At 49.3% G+C, this 18,062-nt stretch overlaps 1 protein-coding gene across 1 annotated transcript; it reads left to right on the top strand.

Moving 5' to 3' along the window:
* The first annotated feature begins 1,132 nt into the window (after positions 1-1,132).
* On the top strand, positions 1,133-15,527 carry Ip6k3 (inositol hexakisphosphate kinase 3). The gene is made up of 6 exons (XM_090355324.1): positions 1,133-1,515; positions 3,353-3,691; positions 9,995-10,211; positions 11,294-11,469; positions 12,218-12,393; positions 15,060-15,527. The coding sequence occupies exons 2-6, from the start codon at positions 3,493-3,495 to the stop codon at positions 15,525-15,527; spliced, it is 1,236 nt and encodes a 411-aa protein (XP_090211450.1). The 5' UTR covers positions 1,133-1,515; positions 3,353-3,492.
* Positions 15,528-18,062: the final 2,535 nt, after the last annotated feature.

Below are 18,062 nucleotides of genomic sequence, written 5' to 3' on the forward strand. Positions count from 1 at the left end.
AAGACACAGCACGACCCTGCTGGCCAGTGCCTGCCCTTGGTGGATAGGAAAGCATGACAGAGCCATGGCAAGAACCAAGCTAGTAATCCTGTAATCCTAGCTACTCAGGAGGCTGAAATCTGAGGATCACAGTTTGAAGCCAGTTCAGGTAGTCAAGTCATGAGATTCTTGTCTCCAATTAATCACTACAAAGCCAGAAGTAGAACTGTGGCTTAAGTGACAGAGTCTTGAGTGAAAAAGCTAAGAAGCAATGCCCAGGCACTGAGTTCAAGCCCCAGTACTGGCACATGCGAACACACACACACACACACACACACACACACACACACACACACACACACGAAAAAGAACTAGTGCTAGCCCTCTTTTTTTTTAATTGCTGCATTTTTATTTATATATTTTTTGCCAGTCCTAGGCTTGAGCTCAAGGCCTGAGCACTGCCCTTAGACTTTCTCAAGGCTAGCGCTCTACCACTTGAGCCTCAGCACCACTTCTGGCATTTTTCTATGTATGTGGTACCGAGGAATTGAACCTGGGTCTTGGTGCATGCTAGGCAAGCACTTTAACCACTAGGCCAAACTCCCGGCCCCTAGTGCTAGCCCTTCTTGAATCTGGCTAACTAACCTGGCCAGAAAGTTCTAAAACATGCCCCCGTGATGTCTTTCCCCTGTCTACCCTATTGCTTACCAGGATATGCACTTAATGGCATGAAGTAGGGTGAAGACCAGGCTGAGGGGACAAGACAACTGTCCTAGAACTGCCAGTGCCTTGCTGGTGGCTTTGATTGGGATCTCTTTAGGACTCAGCTTTCTGACTTAGAGTAGACAGACCACAACCCTCTGCCCTGTGCAATATGTTTGATAAGTGTGCTTGGTTGGCCAATAATAACCTGGGTTCAAATTCTCTCTTTCCCTACTAGCTGAGTATATAAACTTTGTCTCAGTTTCCACACATGGAAAATGGGCTGGTAGGATAGTGGGAAAGCCTTCTGTGGGTTAAGGCCCATGAGGACTGTGTGACAGGCTGCAAGCCCCATGAGCATGACCCTGTAGTGCTTCCATTTCCTCCCCGGGCCACCACCTCAAGATGACAGCCATGAACTCCGAGGGAGAAGCAGTAGTCTGCCCAGTGCGGAGGCCTAAGGGCCTTTGTGGGGCATGGCTGGAATGCAGTGGCAGGCCCCCGTCCTGGCATCTGAGGCCAGACCAGGGTTGTGCAGGGCTAGGCCCGAGGGACAGGAGCCTTGGCTCCTTCCAGAAGTGGCTATAAATGGATATTTCTGACTGGCTATGGCTGTCCCTCTAGTTACCACAAAGGCATCTGCCTGGGGACAGGTCATCTGGCAAAGGTCAACAATGCCAGAGAGTCACTGAGACACAGACCTCAACTTTTCTTCCCTACCCTCCACCACACTGCAGAGGAGACTGGGCACTGCCCCTTAGTGTTTTGTTCAAGGCTGACACTCTACCACATGAATCATGTCGCCACTTCTGGCTTTTCACCAGCTAACTGAAGGTAAGATTCTCATAGACTTTCCTGCCAAGGCTGGCTTTGAAGCATAATCCTCAGATCTCAATTTCTTGAGTAACTGGGATTATAGGCGTGAGCCACCAGTGCCTGGCTTTTCTCTTCTCTCTTTCCTGCTTTCTCTAAATTTGCAAGTAGGCTCAGGTTTGCCATGCAATTGTATGGGAGGATGGTCAGACTGAAGTCACTGCTGGCTGAGGGCTGTGAGAACCCCTCCCCTCCTTCTCCACTGCCTCAAGACTCCTCTCCTCTCTGTCTATAGTCTTCTCAGCTTCTCTTAGCTTCTGAAACAGCCCCTGGAACTAGCTTTGGGACTCCTTGGGGCAGAACTATGGAAAAGCCTCTGAAGCTCAACTCACCTCCTCAGCCTCAGGCCTCCCCTTTCCTCCATCCTCCCTTCAGCCATACCCATCTGCTCCATGCAGGCTTTTGAAATCCTACTCTGTACCTTGAGAGGAGGTGCACAGGCACCAGGCAGACCCTCACAACTCATAGGGCACTCTGTGGCCTGCAAGACAGGAGCTGATAAGAAGCCCCGTATGAGAGACTGAACAGGCTAGGCTGAAGCTTTCAAAGCCAAGCAGCTGGCTGAGCAGCTCCAAGTCGGGGGCCTGTGCAAATAGATGGAGCCAGCCAACCATGCCCAGGGAAGGACTAAGGGTCAATTAGAGGGTTAATCATGCCGAGCGCTGCCCAGCCCGGCGGTGCAGTGTGGTCAGGAGTCCAGTGGAGGGAGAGGGTATTAATAACTTGGCAGTGATGGCACCACTGTGGGAATGTCCTCTCAGGACAAACCTGGAGGCAAGAGCTTCCCTGCGGTGTCCCCTTGGTCCTCCTTGAGACCAAGACAGAACAACCTTAAGGCTTCACCCTGCCCCTACCCAGTGTTCCAGCATTCAGCTAAGATAAGGCAAGCTCACCTTTGGGGGGTAAAGGAGCAGCAGAGTGGCGACAGGACCACTTTGCAAGTTCCAGCAATAAAACCTGCCTTTCTCACAAACCAGAGCTGTAGAGGAAGTGTGCAACACTGGACAATGGAGTAATATTTACCAGGGCTTTGCTCCTGGCACTATGGCCTTATCTCAGTCCTGTCCCTAACTCCATGAGATGGGCATCATTATTATCCTGTTCTACAGAAGGGGAAACCAAGATCCAGAGAGAGTTAATGACTTGCTCAAGGTCACACAGCAAGGATGGGAACAAGATGGTACAGTCGTGACATATAAGTGTAAGATCCTGTAAGAAAATGAGTGTCCCCAGCAGCAGAGGTTCTGCTGGCTTCTTGTCCGAATCTGGGATTGATGTGCCAAGAAGAAAGGAGTTAGGACACAGGCTCCGAACTCTAGACACATGCGGTTATGTGTGTATATATTGAAAATATTTCAATATTTAAATCCAAAGATAAAAAAAATCTTTAAATTCTTCTCACTCCTGCTTCATGGAGACAAATACTGTGGCCAGTTTCTCATGACTAATAATTCCAGAAGAGACTGATGCATATTTATGGTCCTATTTTAGCTTCAGTTGGAGCTGGGGACTAAGTGGATCCTTGAGAACAAAGTCTCCATAGCACCCGCTCCTTATTCTTTCTTAAAAAAAAAAAAGTTTGGGGCACTACTGGAGTTATAACTTGGAGCTTCACACTTGCTAGTTTTTGCTTGTAGTCTATTTTCAAGGAGAAAATGGACTTGATTTTTTGCCTCAGTTGCCCCGGAACTGAGATCCTCCCATTTCTACCTCCCATGTAGCTGGGATTGCAGGTATGCACCACCATGCCTGCATAGTAGCCTTTCTTCCTCACGTCATTTTTTCCCCCACTCTCTAGAAAGCCAGCCACCGAGAGACACTTGTGCTGGGACAATAGAGAAGGCCAAGAAAGAGAAGACGGAGGATCCCAGCCAGCTAGGACTGTCTGGCTGCCACCACTTCCAGCCCCCTCCTTCCACTCGAGCGCTCTGAAGCACCATGGTCTTACAGGACAACATGGATGCTAGGGATGCCAGGGTGGGCGTGCAACTGGAGCCCTTCCTGCACCAGGTTGGGGGGCACGTGAGTTTGATGAAGTATGATGAGCACACAGTGTGCAAGCCCCTCATCTCCCGGGAGCAGAGGTTCTACGAATCCCTTCCACTGGCCATGAAGCGCTTCACCCCACAGTACAAGGGTAAGTGCAGCTATAGGGCTGCTGGCCCTACCTCCTCCCCTCCTAAGGAAGCAAGAGGGTTGCTTAGGACACAAGGCCCTACCCAAGTCTGCAGGGCTACTCTATCTGCTTCCCTTCCCATTAGCTCAAGCCACCAGGCTTCCCAGAATTGAGAAGGGATAAAAATGACACTCGGAGGGGTGGGGGTGGGGGGAGGGAAATGGGGACCAAGACATGTAAAAGGGTATCAATGTATGGGAATTAATGCACCATCTATCTGGCAAATATCATGTAACCCTTCTATTAATTACAATAAAAATATATGAAAAAAATAAAAATAAAAACAGCAAAAAAAATGACACTCAGCGGGCTGGGAGTTTAGCCTAGTGGTAGAGTGCTTGCCTAGCATGCATGAAGACCTTCAATTCTTTGGTACCACATACATAGAGAAAAGCCAGAAATGGTGCTGTGGCTCAAGTGGTAGAGCTCTCTAGCCTTGAGAAAACCCAAGGACTGCGCTCAGGCCCTGAGTTCAAGCCCTAGGACTGGCAAACACACACACACACACAAAATGACACTCAGTGGCACTTGGTCTTGACTTAGGCCATTCTGGTCTGGACCTTGGGTGGTGTCACGGCTGGTTGTGGGACTGTGATTAAAAATAGGCCAGATTGAGGCCTCCAAACCCCCTCTCTAGAGGCCCAGGTAGTGATGGAGGCTTGGGCTAGAACAGGGCACCAAGAAGCTGGACGTGACTTATTTGCATGCCCAGGGGCTGGCTGTCACTGCCTAGTATGTAGCTGGAAAACTTGGCACAGGTAGAGTACATCCTGGAGCTGAACATGAGCTGGGTCTGGGGAGAAAGAGGGCCGAGCTGTACCCCAGGACAGGGCTCTGTCTTGTCCACATGGAGCCTGTGGTCACAGAGCTGATGGCTGGGCAGCCAGCCCAGCTGGGCTCATGCTCAGAAAAGGCCTCCTTACAGGGTCTTTGGTTTCATGAATGTGGGCTGCTACTGCATTGCTGTCTAAGGGGAAGAGGTCAAGAGGCAATAATGACACACACTTACGCGCCTACTTGCATTCCAGTGACAACTGGGAAGATTACTAACTGGGAAGTCACAAGAGGGGCCTCCGACCTGCAATCCCAGAGGTGGAGATCTGGAGGATGGGGCGTGAGGCCAGGTTAGGAGAAAAGTTAGCAAGAACTCCATTTTCAACCAACAAGCCGAGTGTGGCAGCACGCATGCACATTAGCATCTCTCCAATCTGGGGTGAACCAGCTTTCAGGTTCCCAGGCCCATTCCAGACACGCTAATCAAGGTCCAGAAGTATCTCAGGACTGGGGCTCAGGTGTCCCGACTGAGAAGCAAAGCTCGGGGGTGACTAGGACCTTGAGGCCCAGAATCACTTCCAAGTACCATTTCCCACAGGACAGTCCACCGCCACCTGCACAGGCTCCTCTCGCCTGGCCTGGCCTTCTCGGTGTGTCAAGGCCTCAGGCCAGTGAGGCCCGACTGGTTTCAGGTCAGTGCTCATTTGCTCAGAGCACTTACTTGAATTAATGTCTGTCCTGTCATAACCAAACTCAATGCAGCAAAGGGGTGGCAGACCTGGCATGGGGGAGGATCACTGCTAGAAGCATTTCACGCTTCTCTGGCACAGCTCCAGAGCTAAGAAAGACCCCCAAAACTGCCACAGGCAAAGCAGGGAAGGGAGAGAGGCCACAGAGGTGTGCAGAAGATCTCACCTGTGCCCCAAACCAATCCTCTGGTGGGATGACAGGACACCCTGGGCACTGATCAATCATCACCTGTCTCTCTCTGGTGTCCCTCTTTAGATCAGCCATTCTGGAAAAATACCTCTGGGGCTCTGCTAATTCAATACCTTTAGAATTCTCCAACTTCAAGAATTGTTCAGTCAGATGCACTAAACATCTCTGGCCCAGCAAGCATCCTAGCCTAGGAAAGCAATGCACTGTAGCATCTGGGTTGTTTATACCCAGCATCCCAAGAGGGGACAAAGCGCATAGCACTGGCCCCAGAAAAGGTCAAAATGGAAAAATCAAAGGACATCTTCTGCTGTGTGCTTACTGCTTTCCCATGATGGGGAGAAATCACAAGTCCACCCAGCCTCTGTCAAGGACTGCCTGTACCTTGAGTCTAGAGTCAGAGCCAAAGGGATGCAGGTGGTTTCTAAACACATGGAGGAGGGGCCAGGCCAAGGGAGGAGACCGAGGACTGACTTCCCACTGTGCTAGGCAACGCTCAGACATGGGGCTTGATGAAGCAGAAACGCTGGTCCCCTCACTAACTGGGACATCACCCATGCAGCCACAGGGTCCAGGCAGCAACTAACAACATATACATTTGTAAGGAAATGCTAGAAAAAACCACCTAGAACCAAGAAGGACCCTTGTGTTGGTTCTCCAGTGTCTGGAGTCGAGAGGGCTGGGAGCTAAGGACAGGATGAGGATGAGAAGGGTCTCAGGGCTCCCAGGCTCAATGGCTCCCACACCCTTCTCACAACACCCTCACAAACCTGGCAAGCAGGTTTATTATCCCTCCTAGGTGATAACCCAAGGCACCAGAGAGGTTGCCTGGCTCGCCTGGGGACATACAGCACTGAGAGGCAGAACTAGGATTTGAAGCCCCAAGGTCTGGCTCTCAAGAGTGGGCTCTTGACCACAGAGGCCCACTCCACCTAGCTACTGTTCCTAACAGAGTGGAGCCCAAGTGTGGGTTCAGGGGGAATCCTCCAGCATGAGAAAGGGGACATGACTTGTCCAGGGTCACTCAGCCAATGAACCTTCTGTTGGGGAACTTGAACATGTGGCTGTTACAGGAATCATTCTTTTCCTTCTTGATAGTAACGCCCCTCAGAGGGAAGGCTGTTTTCTGAGGTGGCTATGGCCTGCCACAGGGCACATTCTCTCACTTCTCACAGTTGGATACCACAGCAGTGATTGGGGAAAGCCTTGGCAGGTAGGTGTCCCAAAGGGTGGCCTCCTGTATAGACACTCAGGCTTCGCTGTGTTAGGGCCACATCTTTCATCTCCCGAGCTGCTGGGGACCTTGGGTGAGTGAGGACATATACTCAGGTCCAGTTGGCCGATGGTTCGGCCAGATTAATATTACAGGCAGTGGCTAGTAAATGTTCTCATAAGCTTAAAAATAAACACATGATAGAATATTCACCAAGCCTCAGCCAAACCAAAATTGCTGAGATGCTGTGGGCATGCCAATGGTGGCAGTAAGCATTCTTGTCTGCCCAGCTGGCATGGACTCAAGCAGAGGTGTATGGAGAGAGCTGGTAAGCAGTCAGACAGGGGGCTCTGGCTGGTCCTGAGACCTGTGGGTCTCGAAGGCTTAATCTCCACTGACACAGGGTGAGCTGAGGCTGGGTAGGCAGGCAGGCCTACCCAAGCAACAATGAGTCTGGGATCTTCAGGTGTGCCATTCTCTCAAGGGCAGGCAGCTCAGGACTGTTTGCAAGGGGAATTTCTGCTGTGATCCCATCCAGTGGAGTGGATTTGGAGAGGACTGAGCTGAGCCCCAGAGGCCAGAGGGGTGAGACAGAGGAGGTAAGGGAAGATGGAGAGAGAGAGACAGCTAGGAGATGGAAGTATGCAGAAACATGGAGAGAGGAGATGTTGTGACACAGAGCTAGCAGTGTGGCTCTGACAATATGATCAGTGAAAATGACTTTTGAATTTTATTGGTTTGAGTTGTTTGCACCTCTGCTCATCTCCATGTATGCAGGCACTCAGAACTGATGTGATCAGACAGGAGCTGGGGCCTGCAGGAACTGGTGAAGGTCACATTTCTTGTCCCTCTTAGGAGGCCTCCTGGGTCCTGAACTCCCCAGGACCATATTCTGGCAGGCCTGTCACCATAACCCCTCAAATGGAAAAGGCCAGGGGGTGCTAGATGGTAGCATGAACTTTATAAGACCCCCAAGGACTCGGCTCTTGACTGGTTCACCTTTCTGCCCCACACATCCTCCCAGGCAGTTGGAAGGCCCCAACCTCCCTTAAGGACACGGGGCTTCTAGGCCCTGTCACACAGGGAGGGAGGGGCTCTGGGCATCTAGTGTTGGCTTCAAGAAGGTCAGTTTTCCTGAGAATAAGCACAATGACCTTTCTACTCACAGAGACAGCACCTGACAGCCCTCTCCTGGGGGAAAAGAGGGTAGAATGCTGACTTCCTTACACCTTCTATGGAACAGAATGACCACAACCAATATGACTGGGAACACTGCAGGAATGGTCTTCATGCATAGATGGGTCAATACTGACCCAGTCCTCAGCTCTGTGTAACAACAGCTTGTTCCCGGTTCCATGCCTGCATTTGGTGTGGACCCCGTGGACGTGCATCCTTTATCTGGTGTTCAACCTTGGCTCTTCAGTCTCCCGGGGACTCAAGTGTACCATGCCATACCAGCATGTGGCCTGCACAGGGTCACACATGGTGGGTGGGAAGGCATGGTGATCATTGTGCTCACTGGTTTGCTTTTGTTTTTGTGCTGGTACTAGGGCCTGAGCATTGTCCTTTAGCTGTTTTGCTCCAGGCTAGTGTTTTACCACTTCCAGCTTGTTTGCTAGGTTACCTGGTGATGAGTCTTGTGACATTTTTCCACCTGGGCTGACTTCTGAGATCCTTAGAACTCAGCCTCCTGAGTATCTAGGATTTCAGGTGTGCCTGGATGTGATGGCTGTTGTGGTGATGTCCCAGCCTGCCGGCAGCCTCTTGTTCTCATATACAGAACACCAAGGTAGGCTTGGCCCAGGATGAAGACCATTGTCATGTCTGCTGCACAATTCTGCTCCAAAGCCAGGAGACAATTCATGCTCCTGTCACAGTTACTTCACAGGACACAGGAGCATGGGATGAGTTGAGGAAAAACAGAGTGAACTGACTGTACCTCCCAGGCTGCAAAATTAGGGAATCAGAGAGGACAGGACTGGACAGGGGAGACCGCTCTGGATTAAGCATCATGCTGAATTGCAGAGCAGCCCTGGAAATGAGGGTCTGCATGAAGCAGCTCGGCAACCAGGCAGGGCAATCAACAGCCTTTCCTGCCTGCTCGGCACAAAGCACCACTCAGGCTGGGCAGGAAGCCAAGTGGCCAGGGGAGGAAATGAAGAGCACGGAGCACCCCTTACCCCAGCCAGAGTCCCAGCATTAATGAACAGTTCATTCAAGAGAATTTCTCCAACAATCTATTTGCAGAAGTGTCTATAGGCTGGGGCCAGGAACAACACATGCAAGGAGGACAGCATTAGAAACTGGGCCCAGAGGGCCAGAGGGAGGGAACAGGGTCATGAGCCTAATATGAGAGAATGCCCTAGGTGCATGACACAGGCCCACCATGATGACCTAGGGAGGAACTGTGGAATAAGTACCCAGCCTTCCTCTTCCCCTCCCACCCTTACAGGGCAAACCAGCCACTGGGAAAGCTGCATGGCCTAGAGTCAGCCCTGCCACATAACGCAGGCAGGGATGGTGGTGCAGGGGGCAGGCAGAGTTCTTCCCTCCCTACAGAACAGCCGCAGGTTCTCCCTTTAGAGCTCCTCCAAGAGAAGGCTCCACTTGAGGGGGTCGGGGAATGGCACAGTACAAATGTGCTGCCACAGCACCAATGTACTGCCACAGCCAAGAGAACACCAGGCAGCACACAGGTTAAATCTGTTTCCCGCGCTCTTCACCCACATGGCCAAAGCTCCTCTGACTTGACTATCAATGGCGGTGGTATGAGGGAACCACAAATTGAGGACACACCCCAAATCTTATTTTCCTCAAAGAATCATGACCACCAAAAAGCTTCATATGCCTATGTGTCTAACCAAAGACAGGCACCAGTGTGAAAGGCAAAGACAGGGAGAGCAGATGGAGGGGGACAGACAGTCCTGGAGGAAGGCCTCAGGTGAGCAAGTAGAGGACGAAAGGTGGGGGTGGGGGGCAGGAAACTCCCCGAATTCACTGACCCCTGGAGGTGGGGAGGTGCCTTTACAGAGAACCAGCTGTGGCGAGTTGGGTGTCTGCTTAGAGAGGACTAAAGGCTCAGAATTACTTTGTTTAAAGTCGGAAAAAGCAGAAAAATGGGAACAGCCACAAGAATGGGTTAAGGCCATCCTCAGGCTCTTTTCTGCAGGCTCCATGGCTCAGGGCACATTTAGGAATAGAAGGGGGTTCAGATAATACTGGGCTGGTCCCCCAGCTCTACCTTGAGGGAGGACTCTGGGAAAAAGGAAGGTCATCTCTGGCCCATGTCCACTGAGAAGACACTCATGTGCTTTCTCCTGCCCTCCCTGTGTGTCCTGCAGGTACCATCACAGTCCATCTCCGGAGAGACAGCAGGGGCCACCTCAGCCTGGTGGCCCCCCCTCTGAAGGAGACCCAGGAGTGCTTCAAGGTCACCGAGGAGTCCTTCAAGGTTTCCCCAGAGTCTGCAGCAGTGGCCATCTGGCAGACACTTCAGCAGACCACCAGCAGTAGCAGTGCCCGCCCCCTGGCCCAGCTAGCACAGTCCCTCAAGGAGAGGTGAGGACCACTTTGAGGGGGACAGGAAGCTGGGCACAGGCCCTCAGCAGGGATTAATGCTGTCCCCACCTGTACCCAAGGTCAATGGGTCCACATCAGCAATGGCGTGGAGAAAATGAGAAACTCAGACAAAGGCACAGCCTAAAATAACTGATGTGGCCAAGGAAAGGAACACTTTTCTCTCACAGGCTTCTAGGCAGGGATTACTATGTATTTATCTCAAAAGCTGATGCAGATACCAAGTGCTATACAGAACAGGTATTTGGTACTTATTTGTTTAATTAAATACCTGTTTCACTGAAACCAGGTAGTGTCTCTGGGGGATAATGTACCTAGAATCGGTTTTTTAGAAAGGAAGTACGGCTAATTTCTCTTGGAAGTCAGCTCTTGCTTAGTGGTACAGAGGGACAAGGAGAGATGCCCATGTGACATTTGGTGGGTCCCTGGAGACACAGGAGACCTTGGATGCCTAAGGTCCTTGGAGAAGTCTCCATAGCCCACTAGAATGGTAGCTGATCTTTCTCAAAGGAAGAGATCTCTGGGGACTTTTAAAGCATTTATAGGAAACCAAAAAGAGCTAAGACGACAATATCACCCTTCCCTAAGGAACACAAGCCTAATTAAGTTCTTGGCTCAGCATTCAACAGTAGCACCCTGCTTCCATCTGTATTTGGGGGGGGGGGTGAAAGATGCAGAAAGGGGAGGAAAATGAGGGCAAGTCAAGGATGGGGCATTTCAAAAGCTCTGGACATAATGACAGATTCCAGGTACCCCCCTCTTTCTATTTCATCACCACAATAGCAGGATTGTTAACAACCCAGAACGTTCACAAGTGGACTTATATCGCTCCACTCCTCTGCGGGGTGGCATGCCTAAGGAGTTATCTGGGTCTTGGAGAGCCCCCCAGAGAGGGCTGCTGTAAAGGCAGGGGGGCATGTGGGCCCCTGCAGTGTCTCGTGTGGCCTGGTAAGAGCTGCCGGCATAGCCTCTGGGACAGCCTTCTCAGAAAGTGGTCCAGAGAGCAGGGGCCGGCAGCACACAAGTCCTTCGCTGACTGCCACCTGCACTTCCTTTGCCCACAGCCCGACCAACATGCTCCTGAAGTCCGAGTTCCACTCCAACACCCAAGTCTCCTCCATGGTGGAAGACTCTAATGATAACCAGGTTGAGAAGAGGAGCTTTAACCCATGGGGGCTGCACTGCCACAAGGCCCACCTGACTCGCCTACGCTCTGAGCACCCAGAGGATGAGTGGCACCGTATCCTTGTCTTCCCCGCCACATACTGAAGGGCAGGAAGGCTGCCTAGCAGGAGCAGTGTGGGGCAGAGACAGTCAGATCAGACAGGGAAAGGATGGGAAAGGAGACAGACAGACAGACACACACACACACACACACGCGCGCGCGCACGCACGCACACACGCACACACACATAGAGATCATCTTGTCCTCAGTGAGCAAAATTCAAGTTTGTAATACCCCCGTTGCCACTGCCAGGCTCCTTTCTACAAAGTGGAGGCTGGCGCCACAGTACTGACTGAGATACATGTACAACCCTAATCCCTAAGAAGCTTTTGCAAGATAATTACTCTGCTGAAATTAATATTCCTGCAATTCATTTCCAAAGCGAACATCAACCTGCTTCTCCCAAAAGGTATTGCCCATTCAGTGACTGGAGATTTTAGCCTTCTGATTTTTTGTCATAAAATGTAAATTGAGCATGGCCTGCCAGGGATTTCACGCCTGCATTTAAATTTCAACCTCAGAGCAAAATGGGAAAGGCAGAAAAGCTCAGACTCATAAACTCCCCCTAAATAAATGGACTTATCAAAGCAGTCTGCAAGCTACTATCTTGTATTCTTAATAACCAGGGCGCATCTGTAAGGAAGGAGAGGGAAGGAAGAAGCCCTGGCTGGGAGCCTCTGGGCAGTCCTGGAGGCTGCTAACTCCCTCCCGAGGGGTAACGGCCCTGCTGTCCTCAGAGCCTTCCTTAACTTGGTGTGACAAGGGTTCTTGCTACTGGAAAATGTGGTGTCACAGTACACACATCCCTGCATTCTGGACCTGAAGATGGGGACCCGGCAGCACGGGGATGATGTGTCAGAGGAGAAGAAGGCTCGCCACATGAGGAAGTGTGCACAGAGCACCTCAGCCTGCCTGGGCGTGCGCATCTGTGGTATGCAGGTAGGTGCAAGGGGCCCACGGCAGGGATAAAGGTCCTGGCACATCCTGTGTGGGGCAAGCAGGTCTCCCAACCCCTCCTTCTCTGCAGAGATCAGCAGAGGCAGCAAGATAACTGTGTGTGTGTGTGTGTGTGTGTGTGTGTGTGTGTGTGTACCAGTCCTAGGGACTAAAGTCTTGGCCTTGGGCACTGTCCCTCTAGGCTAGTGCTCTACCACTTGAGCTACAGCTGTATTTCCCTCTATTTCCAGCTTTTTAATGGTTAATTGAATAGAAGAGCCTCATGGATTTTCCTGCTCAGGCTAGCATTGAGCAACGATCCTCAGATCTCAGCCTCCTGACTTTTTAAACAATGAACTGCATCTTTCCATTTTTCACACACTGGAAGTTTTGCTTTTTGTTTTTGTTTCTGCAGTGCTGGGAACAGAACCCAGAGTCTTGTGTATGCTAGGCAAGTGTTCCACCACTGAGCTACTATAGTCTACATGCTGGGTTGTTGTTTTTATTTTTAAGTGCTTGCTTCAGGATAATGGTGTCAAACCCCCCCCCCCCGTGCCTTTTTTTTTTTTAACTCAGCCTCACGGTCTTTGGCAGCAGAAACTTTCCTGCCCATGTTGCAAGAGACCTTTGAAGACAGTATGTGGGCAGGGGCTGGAGAAAGAACTAAGAGAAGGTACACTCCATGCCCTCCTAGTTCTGTGTCTTGTATGATGAAGCTGTTCTCAGATGCTATATATCAGCCAACTCCTTGAATTCCTATGAGCACTTTCCTCTTCATTCAGCTTTTCTGCTACTTCTTATTTTTCCCTTTTGATGCCAATACTGGGGCTTGAACTCAGGTTCCCTTAGCTTTTATTGCTCAAGGTTAGCATTCTACTATTTGAGCCACATCTCTGCTTCTGGCTTTTTAGTGGTTAACTGGTGATTAGAATCTCACGGACTTCCCTACTCTTGCTGGCTTTGAACTATGGTCCTCAGGTCACTAGGTAGCTAGGATTACAGGTGTGAGCCACCAGGGCCTGGTTTTTCACTGCTCTTTGCTGAATCTAGGCAAAGGGAGTTCATTTCCTTACTGCCTCAGATCCCATGTTTTGTTTTGTTTTGCTTTTGCTAGTTCTGGGGCTTAAACTCAGGGCCTGGGTGCTGTCCCCAAACCTCTCTGTGTTCAAGGCTAGTGCCCTACCACTTGAGCCACAATGCCACCTCCAGCTTTTTCTAAGTAGTTTATTGGAGATAAATGTCTCACAGACTTTACTGCCTAGGCTGACTTCAAACCACAGTCCTCAGATCTCAGCCTCCCGAGTAACTAAGATTATAGGCATGAGCCACCAGCACCCAGCTTCCATGCTTCTTTACTGCTGTACTTAGGAGGCTATGGCAGGGCTGCAGGGGAACGGAGGGGGAGCGCACTTCCTCCACTCCTTCCCTCTTACCGTCTGTCTGCTTTGATGGTAAGCGTTATAGCTTTCCTTAATTGAAACTGCCACCCCTTGAAGCTGGAAGTTGAGTCTATAAATTCATCGCACAGATGTCTCTGGGAAGGGTTGGAATGCAGTCCTCAAGAGAATGGAGTGTGATGATTTGTGGTGTAAATGGAATCTCTCTCTGGACCTCAACTCTTTGGAAATTGATCTGATTTATTTAGAGAGTGATGCCTGTCATATATTCATGATGGCTAATTCAGCAGCCGATCTCCAACCCTGCAAAGGCAACACTAAACCTATCATAACTTTCTGATTTTTTTGAACTCTGCTTTTCAATAAACATAGCATGTAATGTAAAGGTAATGAAAGAGCAGAGAAAGTACTGGCCAGGTGTGTGGCCCTGTCCAGTTAATTCACCTTCCCCTAGGCCACGCCAGCCAACGGCCTTAGTTCAAACTCTGTTTCTGCCAACTTAAAGGCATGAGACAGCTGCTATGCCCTCCCCACCCCCCCATCAGGATCTCTCTTCCATCTGTTCCCTTCTGGTGGCCAAGACATGACAGGGGTGGGGAAGAGAGACATTGCCAAGGAGAGGAGCCACCTTCCTTCCTTCAGAGAAGCTGAGGACCTCCCTCCCACCACCACTCCCCACAACTGCACTGGCTACCTACAAACACTATCCACATCTCATCCTGCCAGACTTCTTAACTCCAAACAATTCACACACACCCTCCACCCCAAGACCACTGCTGCTGCCCTCAAATCTGCCAAGAAAGGACTTTATAAACTTTATTGGGAAAAAAAAGGTAAATCTAGCTCGTTATCTAAAGCCTTTGGTTGTAGGTTCAGAATCCTATGAATGCCTTCTAGCTTGAGTTTGCTAATATCTGAATTGAAAAGGGCCAGAAACTGGAACTTAAATTGTGATCTTGGGAGTTGACACTGGGGATCCGTAAGAGAGGAGATTCGAATCTCTGCCTTAGGATTGCAGGTCACCTCTGCAGAGCAGAGGTTTACTTTTATAAAGCAAAGAGTCTTTGGACCTTGGATTACTTTTAAAGATCCACACAGAGTATGCTTTACAATGTACAGCCACACTGGGGCATGATGGACGATCACCCTCGGCTTGTTCCAGCTGCTCTTACCCTGCATCTCCTAGAAATCGACTCATACATTATGATGTGATGTTGCAATTGTAACGGTGACAATTCTTCACACTTTCTCTTTCTCCTTTTTCCACGTAAGGTTTATCAAACTGATAAGAAGCACTTTCTCTGCAAAGACAAGTACTATGGGAGGAAGCTCTCAGTGGATGGGTTCAGACAAGCTCTCCATCAGTTCCTGCATGACGGGACCCGCCTTCGGATAGAGCTCCTGGAGCCCCTCCTGTGCCGGCTCCACGCACTGCTCTCAGTCATCCGGAGCCAGAGCTCCTACCGCTTCTACTCTAGCTCCCTCCTCCTCATCTATGATGGCCAGGAACCAGCAGAAAGAACCCCAGGCCACATGCATCCCCAGGAAGCCCTGCAGTTGGCCCATAGAAGGGCTTCTGAAGGTTTGGCCAAAGTTGATATCCGGATGATCGACTTTGCTCACACGACCTACAAGGGCTCCTGGAAAGAGCAAACCACCTACGATGGACCAGATCCTGGCTATATTTTTGGCCTAGAAAACCTTATTGGGATCCTGCAGGATATCCAAGAAGGAGACTGAAATTTGTTAGGACTATCTGGAATTTTCTAGGCTATAGAGTTTGAAAAGGGACCCATTAGAAGTTGTGGTTGTTGAGATTCTCTTTAGGTGCCTTTGTAATAATCAGAAAGTCCACTCTGGAGGCAATCTTATGTATCATGGCATCTCTGTAATGCTGTCTGTCAGAGGATGGACAGTCCATATAAAGTGGCATCATTGTGGGATACAGGAGAGACACAGCATGTCAGAAGCCAGCACCACAGCACTTCTGGCATACAAATGCATTCTTATCATGCTGCGGTCCTCACAAGTCACAAAGCAAAAACCTCTCCTGGAAGAAACCTTGAAGAATGAGTTCCCAAGTTCATGGACTTTCTGCTTGTGTGGGTTGCCTGCTCCACAGACAGACAGCACTAGTGACTGCCTCTTCTCTTCCTACAAGAAACTGTAGGAGGTACAGGAGGAGGTGGATCATATTTGCCCACCTCATATGCTTTGTATCCAGGTTCTAAGGGACAAGGATATGGGCTGGGCAAGTAGCTCACCGGCAGAGAATGTGCCATATATGTGTATTATTATTATTATTGCAATATTCCAAAATAATAATAATAATAACAACCAGGGGCTGGGAGTTTGGCCTAGTGGTAAAGTGCTTGCCCAACATACACAAAGACCTGGGTTCAATTCCTTGGTACCACATACATAGAAAAAGCCAGAAGTGGCGCTGTGGCTCAAGCGTTAGAGCTCTAGCCTTGAGAAAGCCCAAGGACAGTGCTCAGGCCCTGAGCTCAAGCCCAGGACCTGCAAAAAATAAAAATAAAAATAAAAATAATAAACAAATAAAATGGGTTATGGACAGGCCAAGGCATGAACACTAATAAACCAAAACAACAACCTGATTCTCCATATTTGCCTGTGGACAAGAGCGTCTCTTTACAGATTCCTCAGGGCCTATTAGAACTAATGACTCTACCACATTTTGACCATAAAATGATTCTGACTATGAAATGCAGATTCCAGTGGGAGTGGGGTACACACCAGGAAGGAGCACTGGTGTTAAGCCATATTCTCTGCTTTCTACTTATTTACTGGGGAGGGGACTTGGGGGGTTGAAAGCAAAGACCCAAGAAATCAGGGACAATGTTTACAAGGTTGGTGGACAAGTGTAAATACAAAATGAGGGCAAACAGTTCTAATTAATTCCTTCCTTTGCAGTGTGGAAACCTATTACAATGCCCTTGAGTCCAGCACTGAGATATGGTTCCCAATTAAGGAAATAAATTTGTTAATAAAATTGCTGAGGTCACCAGTGATTATTGGTGTGCCTTATTACCCTTCCTGTTTGTTTATTCTGATTGTCACACTGCATGGAAGTTCCAACTTATGAGTGACTAGAGTATAAAGCAAGAATAGTTTGCAGAATTCCTGCAACTCTTCAGGGAGCCTGGATAGAAGTGATGGCTAATGAAATATTTGCATTTCTCTGCAAGGCAGGTACCAGGTCAGAGAAGGGATCTTTTCATGTGAACCTCATACAATGGAAAATTAAGTTTTTGGTGCATTCTAATGGATTTTTGTCATTAATTTTCTAACATTCAGATCAATACGAGGAAAAAATGGTCTTGATGGTAAAAAAAAACCCTACAAACACACATACACACACACACACACACACACACACATATGTATATATACATGTATATTGTTTAATTTAGGAATACATGAACTGGATTTAGAAGCAAGCTGGGAGCTGTGGCTCACATCTCAAATTCTAGCTACTCAGGAAGCTGGGATCTAAGTATCACAGTTCAAAGTCAGCCTGGGTAAGAAAGTCCAAGAGACTCTTATCTTTATGAACTGAAAGAACTACTCAGAAAAATCCAGAAGTAGAGCGGTGGCTCAAGCGATAGAGTGCTAGCCTTGGGCAATAAAAAAAAGTTCAGGGACAGCATCAGCACCTGAGTTCAAGCCCCAGGACCGACAAAAGAGAAAAAGAAAAAAGCAGGTTAACATCCTACATTATATCTAACCAAGGTAATAATGTCATTGATCATGACAAAAGAGTACTGCTGAAGTATAGTGAGTGGCAGAAAGGAGGAAGTCTGTAATTGAATACTCATCAGTGATCAGATAGAGCAGCAGCTCTTCTGGGCATCTCTTGAGAACCTGGTACCACATTAACAAAGTTTAAAGCTCAATCACTTAGCTTCTCTTTTCTCTACTCATTCTCAGTTCTGGGTGTTGTGAGACTTGCCTGTAGCTGGGACAGGGTATCAAGCTCCCTGTGAGCTGTGTTGGCCACAGAGAATTGACATACAGAGACATGGAGAGAGACTAAGATGAACAAGGGAACTAGAAAGGCCCTCTAAGTCTTCTACGTCTTGCCTAGGAGGTGCATGAGTCCCTTGGCCTCCCTTACCCATACAGAGTGGCTTTCTTCTATCTAATACACACACATAAATCAGCATAGGCTAACTGCTGTAATAAACAGTTTCCAAGAATCAGTAATGCAGCATTGTAATCTATTGTGGTCAGCAGAGTGCCTCTACTCCACAC

This window comes from Megascapheus bottae, chromosome 22 (genome assembly GCF_031878675.1).
Source record: "Megascapheus bottae isolate mThoBot1 chromosome 22, mThoBot2.hap1, whole genome shotgun sequence".
NCBI lineage: Eukaryota > Metazoa > Chordata > Mammalia > Rodentia > Geomyidae > Megascapheus > Megascapheus bottae.

Bases quoted from the DNA above. Each gene is read 5' to 3' on its own strand.
- Ip6k3 (XM_090355324.1), top strand. From the start codon at position 3,493: ATGGTCTTACAGGACAACATGGATGCTAGGGATGCCAGGGTGGGCGTG. The intron at 10,212-11,293 runs GTGAGGACCACT...CTTTGCCCACAG, and splicing joins GCACAGTCCCTCAAGGAGAG to CCCGACCAACATGCTCCTGA. The intron at 11,470-12,217 runs GTATCCTTGTCT...TGGTGTGACAAG, and splicing joins CCCAGAGGATGAGTGGCACC to GGTTCTTGCTACTGGAAAAT.